Below are 18021 nucleotides of genomic sequence, written 5' to 3'. Positions count from 1 at the left end.
CACAGGGAATATAAATGACGACCCGGACACAGGGACACAATTACAACGGGGACGCCGGGGGGCACAGGGGGATATATAAATGACGACGGCAACAAAGGAAATGGTCGATTAGCAATCACCATCAACAAAGCTCAAGGACAATCAATAGAATCATGAGGTATAGATCTGAATACGGATTGTTTTCCCATGGACCATTATGCGTTGCATGTTCAAGAGTCGGTAAACCTGACAATCTATTTATATGCACAGACGATGGGATAGCAAAGAATGTTGTATATTCGCAAGTTTTACGTAGTTAAAAACACATATATATATATATATATATATATATATATATATATATATATATATATATATATATATATATATATATATATATATATATATATATATATATATATATATATATATATATATATATATATATATCTATATTCACAGGTGGGACATAGGGACACAACTACAATGGCGCGTAACTAATATGGCGCGTAACGACTTACGCGCGCGGGGGGGCTTGGGGGGGCGCGAAGCGCCCCCACCAACTAGGTGTTGGGGTGGCGCGAAGCGCCACCCCAACAGCTAGTATATATATATATATATATATATATATATATATATATATATATATATATACTAGCTGTTGGGGTGGCGCTTCGCGCCACCCCAACACCTAGTTGGTGGGGGCGCTTCGCGCCCCCCAAGCCCCCCCGCGCGCGTAAGTCGTTACGCGCCATAATAGTTACGCGCCATTGTAGTTGTGTCCCTATGTCCCACCTGTGAATAAAGATAGATATATATATATATATATATATATATATATATATATATACTTGCGAATAATATATATAACTTGCGAATATAACTTGCGAATATACAACATTCTTTGCTGTCCCATTGTCTTTGCATATAAATAGATTGTCAGGTTTACCGACTCTTGAACATGCAACATATAATGGTCCATGGGAAAACAATCTGTATTCAGATCTATACCTCATGATTCTAATGATTGCCCTTGAGCTTTGTTGATGGTGATTGCTAATCGACCATTCCCTGTCCCGGTGTCCCGGTCGTCATTTACATCCCCCTGTTTCCCCCGGTGTCCCCGTTGTAGTTGTGTCCCTGTGTCCCGGTCGTCATTTATATTCCCTGTGTCCCGGTCGTCATTTGTATCCCGGTGTACCGGTCTGTATATACATTCGTTTTTTAGTTTTGTTTTTCTCCTTTATTTTTTTCCTTTGTTTTTCTTTTTTAGTTTATTTAGATTTTTAGATTTTTTAGTTTTTTTATTAGTTTTTAGTTTTTTTTTTTTTTTAGTTTTTTTGTAGTTTTTAACTTCTTTTTAGTTTTGTGAATTTTTTTTTTTACTTATGTCCTGGTCGTCATTTATACTCCCTGTGTCCCGGTGCTTTGTTGATTGCTAATCGAACATTCCTTTTGTCCTGGTCGCTTTCTCTTTGAGTGTCGTCATTTATTTTTTTCTTTTTTAGTTCTTTTAGTTTTTACCTTTTTTAGTTTTTTCCTTTTTTTCTTTTTAGTTTTTTATTGGTTTTTACCTTTATGTTAGCTTATTTTTCAGTTTTTTCCTTTTTTTTTATTTTTTTTTTATTTTTTATTTTTTTTAGTTTTTTACCTTTTTTTAGTTTTTTTAGTTTTTTTAGTTTTTTTAGTTTTTTAGCTTTTTTACTTTTTTTATTAGTTTTTAGTTTTTTTGTAGTTTTTGCCTTTTTTTAGTTTTTTCAGTTTTTTTTTTAGTTTTTTATTGGTTTTTACCTTTATTTTAGCTTATTTTTCAGTTTTTTCCTTTTTTTTAGTTTTTTTTAGTTTTTAGTTTTTTTAGTTTTTTACCTTTTTTTAGTTTTTTTAGTTTTTTTAGTTTTTTAGCTTTTTTATTTTTTTTATTAGTTTTTAGTTTTTTTTGTAGTTTTTGCCTTTTTTTAGTTTTTTTAGTTTTTTAGCTTTTTTATTAGTTTTTAGTTTTTTTTGTAGTTTTTGCCTTTTTTTAGTTTTTTTAGTTTTTTAGCTTTTTTATTTTTTTTATTAGTTTTTAGTTTTTTTTGTAGTTTTTGCCTTTTTTTAGTTTTTTCAGTTTTGACGTCACCTGATCCAGTTTTTTCAGGTGACGTCACCTGATCCACGATCCACAGATCCACAGACAACTTATTTTTATATATATAGATAGTTTTTTTTTTTTACTTATGTCCTGGTCGTCATTTATACTCCCTGTGTCCCGGTGCTTTGTTGATTGCTAATCGAACATTCCTTTTGTCCTGGTCGCTTTCTCTTTGAGTTTCGTCATTTATTTTTTTCTTTTTTAATTCTTTTAGTTTTTACCTTTTTTAGTTTTTTTTAGTTTTTTAGATGAAAATTTTTTTTAGTTTTTTCCTTTTTTCTTTTTAGTTTTTTATTGGTTTTTACCTTTATTTTAGCTTATTTTTCAGTTTTTTCCTTTTTTTTATTTTTTTTTTATTTTTAATTTTTTTTAGTTTTTTACCTTTTTTTAGTTTTTTTAGTTTTTTTAGTTTTTTAGCTTTTTTACTTTTTTTATTAGTTTTTAGTTTTTTTTTTGTAGTTTTTGCCTTTTTTTAGTTTTTTCAGTTTTTTTTTAGTTTTTTATTGGTTTTTACCTTTATTTTAGCTTATTTTTCAGTTTTTTCCTTTTTTTTTAGTTTTTTTAGTTTTTAGTTTTTTTCGTTTTTTACCTTTTTTTTAGTTTTTTTAGTTTTTCTAGTTTTTTAGCTTTTTTATTTTTTTTATTAGTTTTTAGTTTTTTTTGTAGTTTTTGCCTTTTTTTAGTTTTTTTAGTTTTTTGCTTTTTTATTAGTCTTTAGTTTTTTTTGTAGTTTTTGCCTTTTTTTAGTTTTTTTAGTTTTTTAGCTTTTTTATTTTTTTTATTAGTTTTTAGTTTTTTTTGTAGTTTTTGCCTTTTTTAGTTTTTTCAGTTTTGACGTCACTTGATCCAGTTTTTTCAGGTGACGTCACCTGATCCATCCACAGACAGACAGACAACTTATTTTTATATATATAGATATATATATATATATATATATATATATATATATATATATATATATATATATATATATATATATATATATATATATATATATTCGCAGGTGGGACACAGGGACACAACTACAATGGCGCGTAACTAATATGGCACGTAACGAGTTAAGCGCGCGGGGGGGGGCTTGGGGGGCGAAGCGCCCCCACGAACTAGGTGTTGGGGTGGCGCGAAGCGCCACCCCAACAGTTAGTCAATCTATAAAAAGGAGTAAGCTTGTTACTAGCGAGAATGAATCTTTATTTACTGTTAGTCTACAATCGGTAGTGAGAGTGTCAACAATGAAAATGATTAGATTTGAGAACCAGATACCATGGGGAATCTAGTGACTTTCAAAAAATGTCTGATTCTAGAGAATGATTTTTTAAGAGTTATCTCTTCAAAGAGTTATGCTTAGCGGTATAATGGAAAATGATTCTCCATCTTTGGACTATTATATGAAACTTTCACGTCGTGGGATGGATACTTTTACTCAATTTTTTGACATGTTAATTGAAAGAAAACAAAACAATATTGTGGTTCTACTTTTAACAACTACCTAGAAATTAGTTTAAGACGGTCATTTTTCAATGCAAAAATAAATAACTCAAAAAATCCTTTCTGAACAAGTTTAAATAATCTGTGACTTCACTCGATCACTCCTCCTTCTAGAAAACATTCCTTGATTGATCATAAGTCAGTTCATTTTTGGAAATGAGACAGTCAACATTGAAAAGTGTTTTACCCATGACCATTATGTTTGTATACATTGAGCAGCTGGCAATTGGTGAATGTTTTGCTAATATTGATGACTATAATGAAAAGTGGAGATAATACAATCTATGTAAGTTGTATAGAAGATTTGCAATGCAAATTAAAGACTGTAATTCATGTCTTGAAGGGATGAAGTCTGAGATGATCCTTGCAGGGGTACATAGCGGGAGACGGAATAGGTGGCCGTACCACCTTAGAGAGCGGGCTTCTACTTGTGTAGAGAGGTTTACCAGCTTGAAGGTCTTCAGGATCTCAGTATTGCCAATCTTGTCATACCATTTGAAGCCTTCGAATCGACGCAAGTATCTAGTCTGAACGGCATCGACCTTTATTAGCTGTGTCCGGGCTATCGGCCATTTCAGATGAGTACAGCATGATGCTTGAGACTGTGGCGTTGTAAATTCGGGCTTTGGTATGGCGGCCGATTTGCGGTTTGGGAAGACTGCTCACAGGAGTCGTCCGAACACAGAGCCTGCCTTGGGGGATTTGGCTAATATTTTGGCGTCAAGTGTGCCACTTGAGAATATAATTGATCCGAGATATGAGAACTGCCTTACCCACATCGACAGCTTGTCGGTTAATCTCAACAGTTAAGAGTGGTGCTGATGCGGTCTTTTCTATGGGCTTGATCTTAGTTTTCTTATAGTTGGTTTGCAGCCTAACTCTAGAGGCTGTGGAGGAGAGAGTCTCGAGTTCAGACTTAAGTTGGTCGAGATTTTCACGAAAGGGTGGGCATGGTGCGTCTTGTTCGGAATGTGGTCGATGACGTATTTGAAGAGCTCAGGTGAAGCAGCGCATCCTTGCCGTAATCCGTTTTGCATGGAGAAGGAAGAAGAAAGTTTCCCGTTAACCAGGATGGTGCTTTCTGTATTGCTGTAGAGTTCTTTGAAGAGGCTGATTATCGCTTTGGAGATTTTAATTTCCATCAATTAAGTCTATTAACACAATTTCCTGTTTGGTCTTTGAAAGAAATAAACCTCAATGTCGAAGAAACAGAATTCAAATCTGGACTATCTACCAAACTGAACACTACCACAACCACTAAATACGTGATTAATAGAGGTAGCCCTTGTCATAAATGCACACGGGAAAAACCTTCTGCTTTGTCTTAACTGAAACATAGTGAAGAGCAAACAATATTTTCATTTCAAAACAAATTTTCAGCTTTGCAACAACCTGGGTTTACTGGGCTTACTTCAACCATGAATTTACTGGGTTTCAGCTGTAATAGAGATCTTACGTACTATACCTTAGCATCATATAGCGTTACAAAGATAATAATAGAGAAATGACCCATGAAATACATTTTTGTCACAAATTACTATTATTTAAGAGTTATCAAAACAAACGTATAAAAAGCTGGTATATATGAGTAGCAACTTTTAAATGAGCCGTTAGGCACCTCTTTATAATACTCTGACAGCCTTCTAGCTTTGACAAAAAAAAGGAGACAGATTACTGCTACCAATTCAAAAAGAACTTTTCTCTGTTTTCTGAGACAATGGCTCAAAACCACCAGTTTAGAGTTTTTAACCATTGTGATTCCATTGGTGTTTACAAAAACAGCTTTGATGCAAAAACATTAGTCAAAAATGAAGATAAAAAAACAGGGAGCAAATATTCGCTAATGTATCACCCTCCCCTTAAGATCCAAAATATAAAATCATAAGACTGAAACGTTTATATCTGCCACAAAGTATCCGTGGTTGCTGTAACCAAAAAAAAAGTCTTTGAAAAGATGGAAGCTACTCAGCCTTAATTGAAACTATATGGTGGTTGTCCACAAACACTCGACAATGGATGGACAGGAACTACCCAAACAAACAACCCTAAGGTGATGATAACCGGTTTTGGGATAAAATGGTATTTTGCTTGTGGAAATTTTACAGCTGGAAACACAATTTCTGCAGATTTCTGCAGAACCTAGAAATTTTACGATGCCTATGGAGAGCTACTCTGAAGAGACAAAGAAGCATGACGACTTTTTAAACTGTCCCGGTCCATGAAAATGCCCATCCTCACTATGTTCGTGTGCTCGTGTAACCCATTTGCTCGTCTAATAAATTAAATGGCATATTACCAAACACCCACCATACAGTACCAACTTATTGGCGAGTTACTTCTATCTCTTCCCTGAATTGAAAAATTGGTTCGAGTTGGGTAGTGGGCCCTTTGAAACTAACAAACAGATCAAAGAATATGTCATGACTTACATCATATCATTGGCATCGACCTGTAATAAAAAGGATATTACAAATCTTGTTCAGTAGGTATTACAAATCTTTGTCTTCTCTGCAAATATGCACAGTTATAAGAAATTAAAAAAAAAGTAATAACATCAAAATAAACACGCGTACCAATTGTAGATATTGCTGTGAGACTGTAAACAACGGCATCCCAAAATCCCCATGTTCTTTGTCCACTATAAGAATTTAGGCCAGCTCGAAAAGCATCATGTAATTGATCTTCGAATTCTATTAGCTTTTCTCTAGCTAAATCTCGCCACTCATCTTCAGGCAGAACTCCAGATTCTACCCAGAGTTCATCGATGAATTGACGGCGAATTCTTACTGCTCCACATTTGTACCTATAATAAAATCAAACTCTCGGTAATCACAAAGTCTTCTGAAGAATGCTAGGGTGTCAACTCCCCTCTTTGTAAGACTATACGAAACCGTAAGTTTAAACAAAAAATTTGATGCGTAAAACTAAGTTTCAGGTTGGATATTCATTTTTTTGCAAATAGCTTTTCATTGCTAGCTTTAAAAAGTTTAAAAAACATGATTTGATGTATACATCAAATAATTCGTGTATGATGTATACATAAAAAATAACTCTAAAAAATAGAATTTTCATACCAATAGTTACATCAAAAGGATCACATTTAATGCTGGTTTTAAATATATAAGTTTATATTCCATTAAGTTTAGTCTTGCCCATCAAAAGTTATGAGCCTGAGAAAATTTGCCTTATTTTAGAAAATAGGGGGAATCACCCCATTAAAGTCATAGAATCTTAACAAAAACACACCATCACATTCAGTATCAGAAAACCCCACTGTACGGGTTTCAAGCTCCTATCTGCAAAAATGTGGAATTGTGTATTTTCTGCCAGGAGACGGATCACGGATGCTAATAGAAGTTCTTTTTGCAAATAAGAAAATTTTTACAAGATGTTCTAACATAATACATGACGCATTTGCAAAAAAAAATTAAGGCTTTTAACGAAATTTCTCAGACTTCTGACCTATCTAGATCATTTTTTTTATGCGGGAATTCCCGAATTTTCCCGAAAATATATTTTCCAATTTTCCCGAAAAAATATGTATGTATGCATTTTTCATCGAAAACGGCTCCATATTTTTTCGGGAAAATTGGCATCTTGAGATATTCTGGCCTAAAATAAATGATCTAAATAGGTCAGAAGCTTGAGAAAATTGGTTAAGAGCCCTAATTTTAGGGAAAAAATTATGTGGGAGACGTCATTTTTATGTACATCAGTATGGCAGTGACGTTGTCACAGTTGTAACACTCATGTGGAAAAATTGAAGAGTTTCATGTATGGAAAAGTTTATATTAAATTGCTTAAAGAGCAAAAAGCTGGTAATTGCAAAGATATTTGCATATATTTTGACAAGGTATTACAACAATTCATAAGACTTAAAATAGAAAACAAAAATTTTTTGAATTGCAAATATATCTGTATGTATTTTAACAAAGGATTAAAAAATTCAAAACCTTAAAAAAGAAAAATAAAAGTTTGAAGCATAGTACATATCGTGTTTAGAAATTGGACCTTAAAAAAAAACCAGAAGTTTGAAGCTTAGTAGAAATCGTCGGTAGAAATTTGAATTAATTTAATAGTCAAAAATCTTTGAAAAGGACAGCATGAAAAGATAGCAATTTGTCTGCAGTTAGATGATAAGCGACAATGAGAATCCATATATAGAAAGCAAAAATATCAGCCTCTTTTACTTATTAAATTAGAATTTTTTTTTAACTGAAAGTAAGGAGCCACATTAAAACTTAAAACAAAGGATATTATTCCAAATAGTAGGGGGGCTACCCCTTCCTTAACTATCTCTCTGTATGCTAAAATATTAAAGTTCCTTAAGAATACTTCTCATTCAAATTCAACCTTGTGTTTGAACAATCTTTCTTAAAGATTTTTGACAAAAAGGAGAACTTTAGCTTAAAGAGCGAGGGTTGAGCAGCCCCCTCATAATTATACAGAAGAATTTTTGTTCATTTTAATTTTTGATGTTGCTCCTTACTTTCAGCTAAAGAAACTTGGTTTTTCAATTTAATTTCTAACAGTTTTTCAAATCATGCCAGAAAGTCCCCTCCCATCACCTATGTAAAATTTTCCCCTGAAAAATTCTCCTGGTACCCCCTCCCCACGGAAAATTATCTCTATTGAAAATATCCCACTCCCACAGATAATCCCCCTCTCCCCAAAAAACTAAATGTTTACCACGCTATATCAAAAGCTGTGTGAACAACGGGTAAGCTGCGGAACTTACAGCCTGTTCTCTGTTGACTATGGGGGGGTTCCTTCTCATCCCTATAGACATAGTTATTGGGTCTTTCAACTATGCTGAATCAAATCAATATCTCAAAATATTTAATGGATATATTTGGGGTACAAAGGAGTGTTGGAGGGGGTCTGGTTGCCCTCCATCCCTTTTGGTCTCTTAAAAATAGCACTAGAACTTTTGAATTCCATTTGAATATGGTTTCTCTCAGCCATCTAGGACCACTAGTTTAATTTGATCACTCCTGGGAAAAACAAAGAAAAAAATGCGCTTCTGTGATCTTTCTTCCGAGAAAAAAAAAACAGCATTCCACATTTTTGTGGACAGGAGCTTAAAACCTCTACAGTTGGGTTCTCTTATATGCTGGATTCGATCCTGTAATTTTCATTAGGATCACTTCTTTTTTTGGGGTTGTTCCCTTCCCCTTTTTAGAAAATCAGGCAACTTTTCTTAAGCTCGTAGTTTTTGGCGGGGATGATTACTTTTATATTACTTATACTACTACTACGATTACTTATATATTGGAAAACGGCTTAAAAAATCCAATTCTTTTGATGTATCTATTTCCTCTTGAGAGGGATTTTAGTGTGCAGGTAATGAAAAGTAAGTAACTACAATTAATAAAAATTGGTTCCTAGAACACACCTAGGGTTTTTCTAAGAAAACTTCCAGTCATTGCCGTTAATTATAGGGACAAGGAAAGGCATATGTACCCCTAGACTTCACTCCTTTGTATGTTTAAAAAAATACTATTTGGGCAATTTTAATTGAAAAATGCTCTTTTTTGGTATTTTTAATTTTGCCACCACGCCTAGATTTTAGATAATATATTTTACCGCCCTTCAATTTTTTTTAAATTGACGCCACCGGTTCTTGGGGTAGTTTTCAGACCAAGAAAGTAGCACTGGTGATAAGGACGTCAGTCTGCAACAAATAGATGGTAAGGTAATAAGGTGATAAGGTAGTCAGCCTGTAACAAGATTGAATTTGTTGGGCAAACGTGCAGAGTAATGACTGTTAGTAACTGCATTGGTAAAAGGTTGTCAATAGGGGAGGACAAAGAAGTATCTACCCCATAGAAAGTATAAAGGAAGTATATATTGCTCTTTGCTCCCTGAGCTTTTAGAGATGAAAAAATTATTATTATACTAGCTGTTGGTGGGGGCGCTTCGCACCCCCACCATATATATATATATATATATATATATATATATATATATATATATATATATATATATATATATATATATCTATATATATAAAAATAAGTTGTCTGTGGATGGATGGATGGATGGATGTGTCAGGTGACGTCACCTGAAAAAACTGGATCAGGTGACGTCAAAACTGAAAAAACTAAAAAAAGGCAAAAACTACAAAAAAACTAAAAACTAATAAAAAAAATAAAAAAGCTAAAAAACTAAAAAAACTATAAAGGTAAAAACCAATAAAAAACTAAAAAAAAAACTGAAAAAACTAAAAAAAGGCAAAAACTACAAAAAAAAACTAAAAACTAATAAAAAAAGTAAAAAAGCTAAAAAACTAAAAAAACTAAAAAAAGGTAAAAAACTAAAAAAAATAAAAAATAAAAAAAAACTAAAAAAAAGGAAAAAACTGAAAAATAAGCTAAAATAAAGGTAAAAACCAATAAAAAACTAAAAAAAAAAGGAAAAAACTAATAAATGACGACACTCAAAGAGAAAGCGACCAGTACAAAAGGAATGTTCGATTAGCAATCAACAAAGCACCGGGACACAGGGAGTATAAATGACGACCAGAAATCTAAAAATCTAAATAAACTAAAAAAGGAAAAAAAAGGAAAAAAAGATACAAATGACGACCGGGACACAGGGAATATAAATGACGACCGGGACACAGGGACACAACTACAACGGGGACACCGGGGGAAACAGGGGGATATAAATGACGACCGGGACAAAAAAACTAAAAAGAAAAAAAAACTAAAAACTAATAAAAAAACTAAAAAATCTAAAAATCTAAATAAGCTAAAAAAGAAAAAAAAAGGAAAAAAATAAAGGAGAAAAACAAAACTAAAAAACGAATGTATATACAGACCGGGACACCGGGATACAAATGACGACCGGGACCCGGGACACAGGGAATATAAATGACGACCGGGACACAGGGACACAACTACAACGGGGACACCGGGGGAAACAGGGGGATGTAAATGACGACCGGGACACCGGGACAGGGAATGGTCGATTAGCAATCACCATCAACAAAGCTCAAGGGCAATCATTAGAATCATGAGGTATAGATCTGAATACAGATTGTTTTCCCATGGACCATTATATGTTGCATGTTCAAGAGTCGGTAAACCTGACAATCTATTTATATGCAAAGACAATGGGACAGCAAAGAATGTTGTATATTCGCAAGTTTTACGTAGTTAAAACCATATATATATATCTATCTATATTCACAGGTGGGACATAGGGACACAACTACAATGGCGCGTAACTATTATGGCGCGTAACGACTTACGCGCGCGGGGGGGCTTGGGGGGGGCGCGAAGCGCCCCCACCAACTAGGTGTTGGGGTGGCGCGAAGCGCCACCCCAACAGCTAGTATATATATATATATATATATATATATATATATATATATATATATATATATATATATATCTATCTATCTATCTATATAAAAATAAGTTGTCTGTCTGTCTGTGGATGTGTGGATGGATGTGTCAGGTGACGTCACCTGAAAAAACTGGATCAGGTGACGTCAAAACTGAAAAAACTAAAAAAAGGCAAAAACTACAAAAAAAACTAAAAACTAATAAAAAAAATAAAAAAGCTAAAAAACTAAAAAAACTATAAAGGTAAAAACCAATAAAAAACTAAAAAAAAAACTGAAAAAACTAAAAAAAGGCAAAAACTACAAAAAAAAACTAAAAACTAATAAAAAAAGTAAAAAAGCTAAAAAACTAAAAAAACTAAAAAAAAACTAAAAAAAGGTAAAAAACTAAAAAAAATAAAAAATAAAAAAAAACTAAAAAAAAGGAAAAAACTGAAAAATAAGCTAAAATAAAGGTAAAAACCAATAAAAAACTAAAAAAAAAAAAAGGAAAAAACTAATAAATGACGACACTCAAAGAGAAAGCGACCAGGACAAAAGGAATGTTCGATTAGCAATCAACAAAGCACAGGGACACAGGGAGTATAAATGACGACCAGGACATAAGTAAAAAAAAAAACTATCTATATATATAAAAATAAGTTGTCTGTGGATCGTGGATCAGGTGACGTCACCTGAAAAAACTGGATCAGGTGACGTCAAAACTGAAAAAACTAAAAAAAGGCAAAAACTACAAAAAAAACTAAAAACTAATAAAAAAAATAAAAAAGCTAAAAAACTAAAAAAACTAAAAAAAGGCAAAAACTACAAAAAAAACTAAAAACTAATAAAAAAGCTAAAAAACTAAAAAAACTAAAAAAAAGGCAAAAACTGCAAAAAAAACTAAAAACTAATAAAAAAAAATAAAAAAGCTAAAAAACTAAAAAAACTAAAAAAAAGGTAAAAAACTAAAAAAACTAAAAACTAAAAACAACTAAACAAAAGGAAAAAACTGAAAAATAAGCTAAAAAAAAGGTAAAAACCAATAAAAAACTAAAAAAAAACTGAAAAAACTAAAAAAGGCAAAAACTACAAAAAAACTAAAAACTAATAAAAAAAGTAAAAAAGCTAAAAAACTAAAAAAAACTGAAAAAACTAAAAAAACTAAAAAAAGGTAAAAAACTAAAAAAAAAAATAAAAAAAAACTAAAAAAAGGAAAAAACTGAAAAATAAGCTAACATAAAGGTAAAAACCAATAAAAAACTAAAAAGAAAAAAAGGAAAAAACTAAAAAAAATTTTCATCTAAAAAACTAAAAAAAAACTAAAAAAGGTAAAAACTAAAAGAACTAAAAACCGGGACACAGGGCGCGTAACGACTTACGCGCGCGGGGGGGCTTGGGGGGGGGCGCGAAGCGCCCCCACCAACTAGGTGTTGGGGTGGCGCGAAGCGCCACCCCAACAGCTAGTATATACATAAATAAGTTGTTTGTTTGTGTGTCTGTCTGTCTGTCCGCATATGACGTCTGAATTATTTCATCATATACCAATTCAAAAACGAATGTATTCAAGCCGAAGTAGCTGAGTTGGTAAAGCGTTATGTTCCAGGTTCTAGGTCCGAGAGGTTCCAGGTTCGAACCTTGGCTTTAGCATTAATACAAAAGAAGAAAAAAACTAAAAAAGGTAAAAACTACAAAAAAAACTAAAAAGAAAATACTAAAAAAACTAAAAAAGCTAAAAAACTAAAAAAAACTTAAAAAAGGTAAAAAACTAAAAACTAAAAAAGAAAAAAAACTAAAAAAACCAAAAAAAGGTAAAAACTGCAAAAAAACTAAAAAGAAAAAAAACTAAAAACTAATAAAAAAACTAAAAAACTAAAAAACAAAAAACTGAAAAAGAAAGAAAAAATAAAAAAGGAAAAAAAATGAAAAATAAAGGAGAAAAAGAAAACTAAAAAAAATAAAAATAAAAAAAAATAAAAAAAAATAAATGTATTCAAGCCGAAGTAGCTGAGTTGGTAAAGCGTTATGTTCCAGGTTCTAGATCCGAGAGATTCCAGGTTCGAACCTTGGATTTAGTATTAATACAAAAGAAGAAAAAAAACTAAAAAGGTAAAAACTACAAAAAAACTAAAACTAAAAAAATAAAAATAAAAAAAAATAAAAAAGGTAAAAACTACAAAAAAGACTAAAAAGAAAAAAACAAAAAAAGTTAAAAAAAAAGTAAAAACCAAAAAAAACTAAAAAGAAAAAGGAAAAAACAAAAAATTTATTTCCTAAAAAAACTAAAAAAGGTAAAAAACTAAAAAAAAACAAAAAAGGTAAAAAACTAAAAACTAAAAAAGAAAAAACTAAAAAAACTAAAAGAAAGGTAAAACCTACAAAAAAAAATAAAGAAACTAAAAACTAATAAAAAAACTAAAAAAAAACTAAAAAAACTAAAAACTGAAAGAGAAAAAAAACTAAAAAAAGGAAAAGAACTGAAAAATAAATGAGAAAAAGAAAACTAAAAAAAAACTAAAACTAAAAATAAAAATAAAATAAAACTAAAAAAGGTAAAAACTAAAAAAAAACTAAAAAGAAAACAGAAAAAAACTAAAATAGCTAAAAAAAGGTAAAAACCAAAAAAACTAAAAAGAAAAAAAGGAAAAAAACAAAAAATTTATTTCATCATATACCAATTCAAAAACGAATGTATATACAGATCGGGACACAGGGAATGTAAATGACGACCGGGACACTCAAAGAGAAATTACAGACTGGGACACAAATGACGACTGGGACGTGTGTGTCGACTGACATCATTTTTGTGTGTCGACTGACGTCATGTTTGTCGACCATAAATGACGACTGGGACACAGGGACACAACTACAACGGGGACACCGGGGGGCACAAGGGGGATATATAAATGACGATGGGGACACAGGGAATGTTTGATTAGCAATCACCATCAGCAAAGCTCAAGGGCAATCATTAGAATAATGAGGTATAGATCTGAATACGGATTTTTTTTCCCATGGACAATTATATGTTGCATGTTCAAGAGTCGGTAAACCTGACAATCTATTTATATGTACAGACAATGGGACAGTGAAGAATGTTGTATATTCGCAAGTTTTACGTAGTTAAAAACATATATATATATATATATATATATATATATATATATATATATATATATATATATATATATATATATATATATATATATATATATATATATATATATATATATATATATATATATATATATATATATATATATATCTATATTCACAGGTGGGACACAGGGACACAACTACAATGGCGCGTAACTAGTATGGCGCGTAACGACTTACGCGCGCGGGGAGGCTTTGGGGGGGGGCGAAGCACCCCCGCCAACTAGGTGTTGGGGTGCACCCCAACAGCTAGTATATATATATATAAATATATATATATATATATATATATATATATATATATATATATATATATATATATATATATATATATATATATATATATATATATATATATATATATATATATATATATATATATATATATATACATGTATATATGTTTTTAACTACGCAAAACTTGCGAATATATAACATTCTTCGCTGTCCTATTGTCTGTGCATATAAATAGAATGTCAGGTTTACCGATTCTTGAACATGCAACATATAATTGTCCATGGGAAAAACAATCCGTATTCATATCTATACCGTATTTTTCTTATGATTACCCTTGAGCTTCGTTGATGACGATTGATAATCGAATATTCCCTGTGTCCCCGTCGACATTCATATATCCTCCCTGTATCGCATTGGACGGGGAAGCACCGAAATGTCCTTAATTTTTTAAATAATAAAAATAATACCTTGCCTCATGCCAGCCTTCTAGTGATGCAAAGAGCAGACCGCCAAATATACAATACACTAAGTTTATTACAAGCAACAACGATGTCCATAGCACACCTGATTTTAGCCTCTTCCAAGACGTTTCAAGTTCTTTTTTGTGTAAAATCCATGTCGAACGTAATTCTCGTAAGGTTCGCTTCACCAGCTGAAATTTTGTCAGCGATTTAGTTTCTGACATTGAAAACCTGAAAAGAGGGCAAAAGTTGGTCTAATAACAGAGAAATAGGGAGTTTAACTGTAAAATGTGCAGTATCTCAGAAAACTGTCGCTTTTTTGGCTTGCTTAAGATTTAATACGAAAAGTACCAATAAGGCTTTGCGTTTTTTTTTTGTTTTTTTTTTACTGGCCCCGAAATTTGAAATAAGAACAAGAAGTGAATAAAACAATGGATAAAAACGCGGGGCTGTTCTGGTTCTCTTACTGACGTGCCCTTAAGATCTGATTGGATCGAAAGGAATTTGACGATTGACGTCACAAAGACAAGCCAATTGACTTAAAGCACACTTTTTAAAACAGAAATATAGGGATATAGAAACAGAACTCTTTTTTTCTCTCTTTGGTCATAAGAAATAGAAAAAGCAAAAATAATAAAAAGGTAATCACTTTTTGTTTCTTTGGTCTTTTGCTGACGAGTTGCTTCACTTTCTAGATTTATCGCGTCTTTTTTAATCACTTTGAATATTTCTAAAATATATCCGTCTTTTGGTTAGCAAAATATAAACTACAAAATGCAAACTGCATCCCAAAATGCATGAAAACATGCGGCAAAACCCCACCTCCAAGAGCTTAAAATTATCACCTGTAAAAATTAAAATTTTGTTTTACTATTAAGTATCCACATTTTTCATAATCGAGAAAAAAATAACCGAAAGCCCTTTCCCTTTGAACAATTTAAACACCTTATAGGGTTGAACAATCTTATTTAGTTGGCACAGTTTCCAAAGAGCACATGGGGATCCTTATTTCGAATGAGGTGATATGATGTCTTCTATTCTATTTGTTAGATTTCATTATGGTACTCGAATTAACAAGCTGATATACTTTCTTTAGTTGCCTCTCGGTTTCAAAATTAGCAGGCTATTAACATTATTTTAGATTCCCTGATATTACCGGCCCGGATACCGAAGACTCGATATGAGTAAGAGCCAAAAAATGATGAGGAAAAGACTCCAATGCAAAAGGATATACTCTTTTCATCGTTTTACACGCGGCTCACTATAGTCACACGTACGGATAATAGCAAGGTACCGCACGACTAAAGCACCAATAATGCATCCCGTCCTTAATCCTAGTGGGTTGAGCTATGTATAAACTTTCAAGTTAAAATCTTATGACTGACTATTCAGGGTAAATATTGTCATTTGCGTATCTATAAGAGGGGATTAAACAGTTCGTAGTAACGAACTGTAAGTAAGGAGCGACCAGGGTCAATAGTGACCGAAACTCTAAAAAACGGAGTTTTGATACCAATGATACATAAAAAGAATCGGATTTTTATTCTGATTTCATTAAGTTTAGTCCTACTCATAAAAAAATACAAGCCTGAGATTTGCCTTATTTTCAAAAAAAGGGAGAAACACCCCTTAAAAACCATAGAATCTTAATGAAAATCACACCATCAGGTTCAGCGTATCAGAGAACGCTACTGTAGAGGTTTCAATCTCCTATCTGCAATAACATATAATTTGAAATTTTTCGCCAGAAGAAAGATTACGGAAAGTGCTTGTTTTTTGTTGCTGTTTTTTTTTTTCACAGGAATGATTGCGTCGACCCAGTGGTCCTAGAATGTTGCGAGAGGGCTCATTCGAAGGAAAATTAAAAGTTCTAGAGATCTTTTCAAATTAACAATAAAATGGAGGACAACTTGGCCCCCTCCAACGCTCATTTTTTTCCCAAAGTCACCGTATCAAAATTTTAAGACAGCCATTTTGTTTAGGGTAGTCGAAAAATTTAGTCGCTATGTCTTTGAGGACGAATTAACCCCCACAGTGCCGGGGGAAGGACTGCAAATTATGAACTTTGTCCAATGAGGCATATAGTATTGGTTATAGGGAAGAATAAAGACGTTTTAATGTTTTTTTCTGGTGCAGGGGGGAGAGTGTTCAGGGGAAGGGGGGTTACGTGGGATGATTTTTCAATAGAGGAATTTCTAATGGGAAAAGAAAGTTTTCCATGAAGGGGGCGTCGGATTTCCCAACTTTATTAAAAAACGATCAGAAATTAAATAAGAAAATAAGCTTTTTCAACTGAAAGTAAGAAGCCACATCAAAACTAAAAAATAACAGAAATTATTACGTATATTAGAGGTTACACCCCCTCGTCAATGCCTCGTTCTTTACGCTTAAGTTTCTTTAGTACTTTCAAAAGAGCGATTTATTCTAACTAAACGGCCTTTGTGATTCATGGGTTATTTTAAAAGAATTGGAACAGAATTCGAATTTTAGCGTTAAGAGCGAAGTATTGACGAGGGGGCGCAACCCATGATATACGTAATAATTTCTGTCGTTTTAAGTTTTAATTTTCCTCCTTACTTTCAATTGAAAAAACTTTTTTTTATTTAATTTCATACCTTGACCAAACTTGGTAGAATGTAAAACCTAGTGTCTAGGCGTGCCTTTGGGCTGACCAGACACAGTCCTACCTCTCTTGGATACGTGGGCACGTTAGAGGGGAGGAAAGAACAAGAACATACTGATTCTGGGGATTTGTGGCTCGGTAGACAAATATAGCCAAAAGAAACTGACACGATTTTTACTGAGTTGGATTCGGGTGGCTTTGTTCTGGAGGGAGTTGTTAGTAGTAGTAGTTTAGCAGCAATCGAAGATCTATGACGTCAAAAATTGTGAAGGCAGAGCAAATGAAGAGTTCTTTTGTTTTTTCGGGTCGCCCATACTTCGCAGATGAAGGATGACAGGTTATCGGAAAACTGTGCTTTTTGGTAACCCGTTTAGGGCCAAGCTAAAATTTTAAATCTCAGGATGTAGTGAGAAGAGGACATTAGAAAGGATTTAAAGAAAATTATACTTCAGAGGAGGGAGTAAAAAGTAAAGCTGTAAACGGATTAGAGTAAAAGAAGAGCGCGCACTGTTGTATTGGCCTCAGGCGGCTTTGAACTGCAATAAGTTAGAAGTATAAGCAGCAGCGTTAAAACACTTTCTAGTTGGAATTGTAAGATCTGTAACAAACTTGGTGG

General features: G+C 32.5%; 1 protein-coding gene across 2 annotated transcripts in view; it reads right to left on the bottom strand.

The window, feature by feature from the left end:
* The window catches only part of LOC136024861 (TWiK family of potassium channels protein 7-like), a 51204-nt gene that overhangs the window by 25281 nt on the left and 7902 nt on the right, over nucleotides 1-18021 (bottom strand). For both annotated transcript variants that reach the window (XM_065700376.1, XM_065700375.1), the window contains exons 2-3: nucleotides 14789-15013; nucleotides 6172-6401 (exon numbers count right to left, since the gene is read on the bottom strand). In XM_065700376.1, the coding sequence (XP_065556448.1) occupies nucleotides 6172-6401; nucleotides 14789-15006 (448 nt within the window). In that variant the 5' untranslated portion in view covers nucleotides 15007-15013. The remainder of the gene's footprint in view (nucleotides 1-6171; nucleotides 6402-14788; nucleotides 15014-18021) is intronic.

The sequence above is a fragment of the Artemia franciscana genome, chromosome 3 (genome assembly GCF_032884065.1).
Source record: "Artemia franciscana chromosome 3, ASM3288406v1, whole genome shotgun sequence".
Taxonomy (NCBI): domain Eukaryota; kingdom Metazoa; phylum Arthropoda; class Branchiopoda; order Anostraca; family Artemiidae; genus Artemia; species Artemia franciscana.
This window is presented reverse-complemented; position numbering and strand designations above follow the sequence as displayed.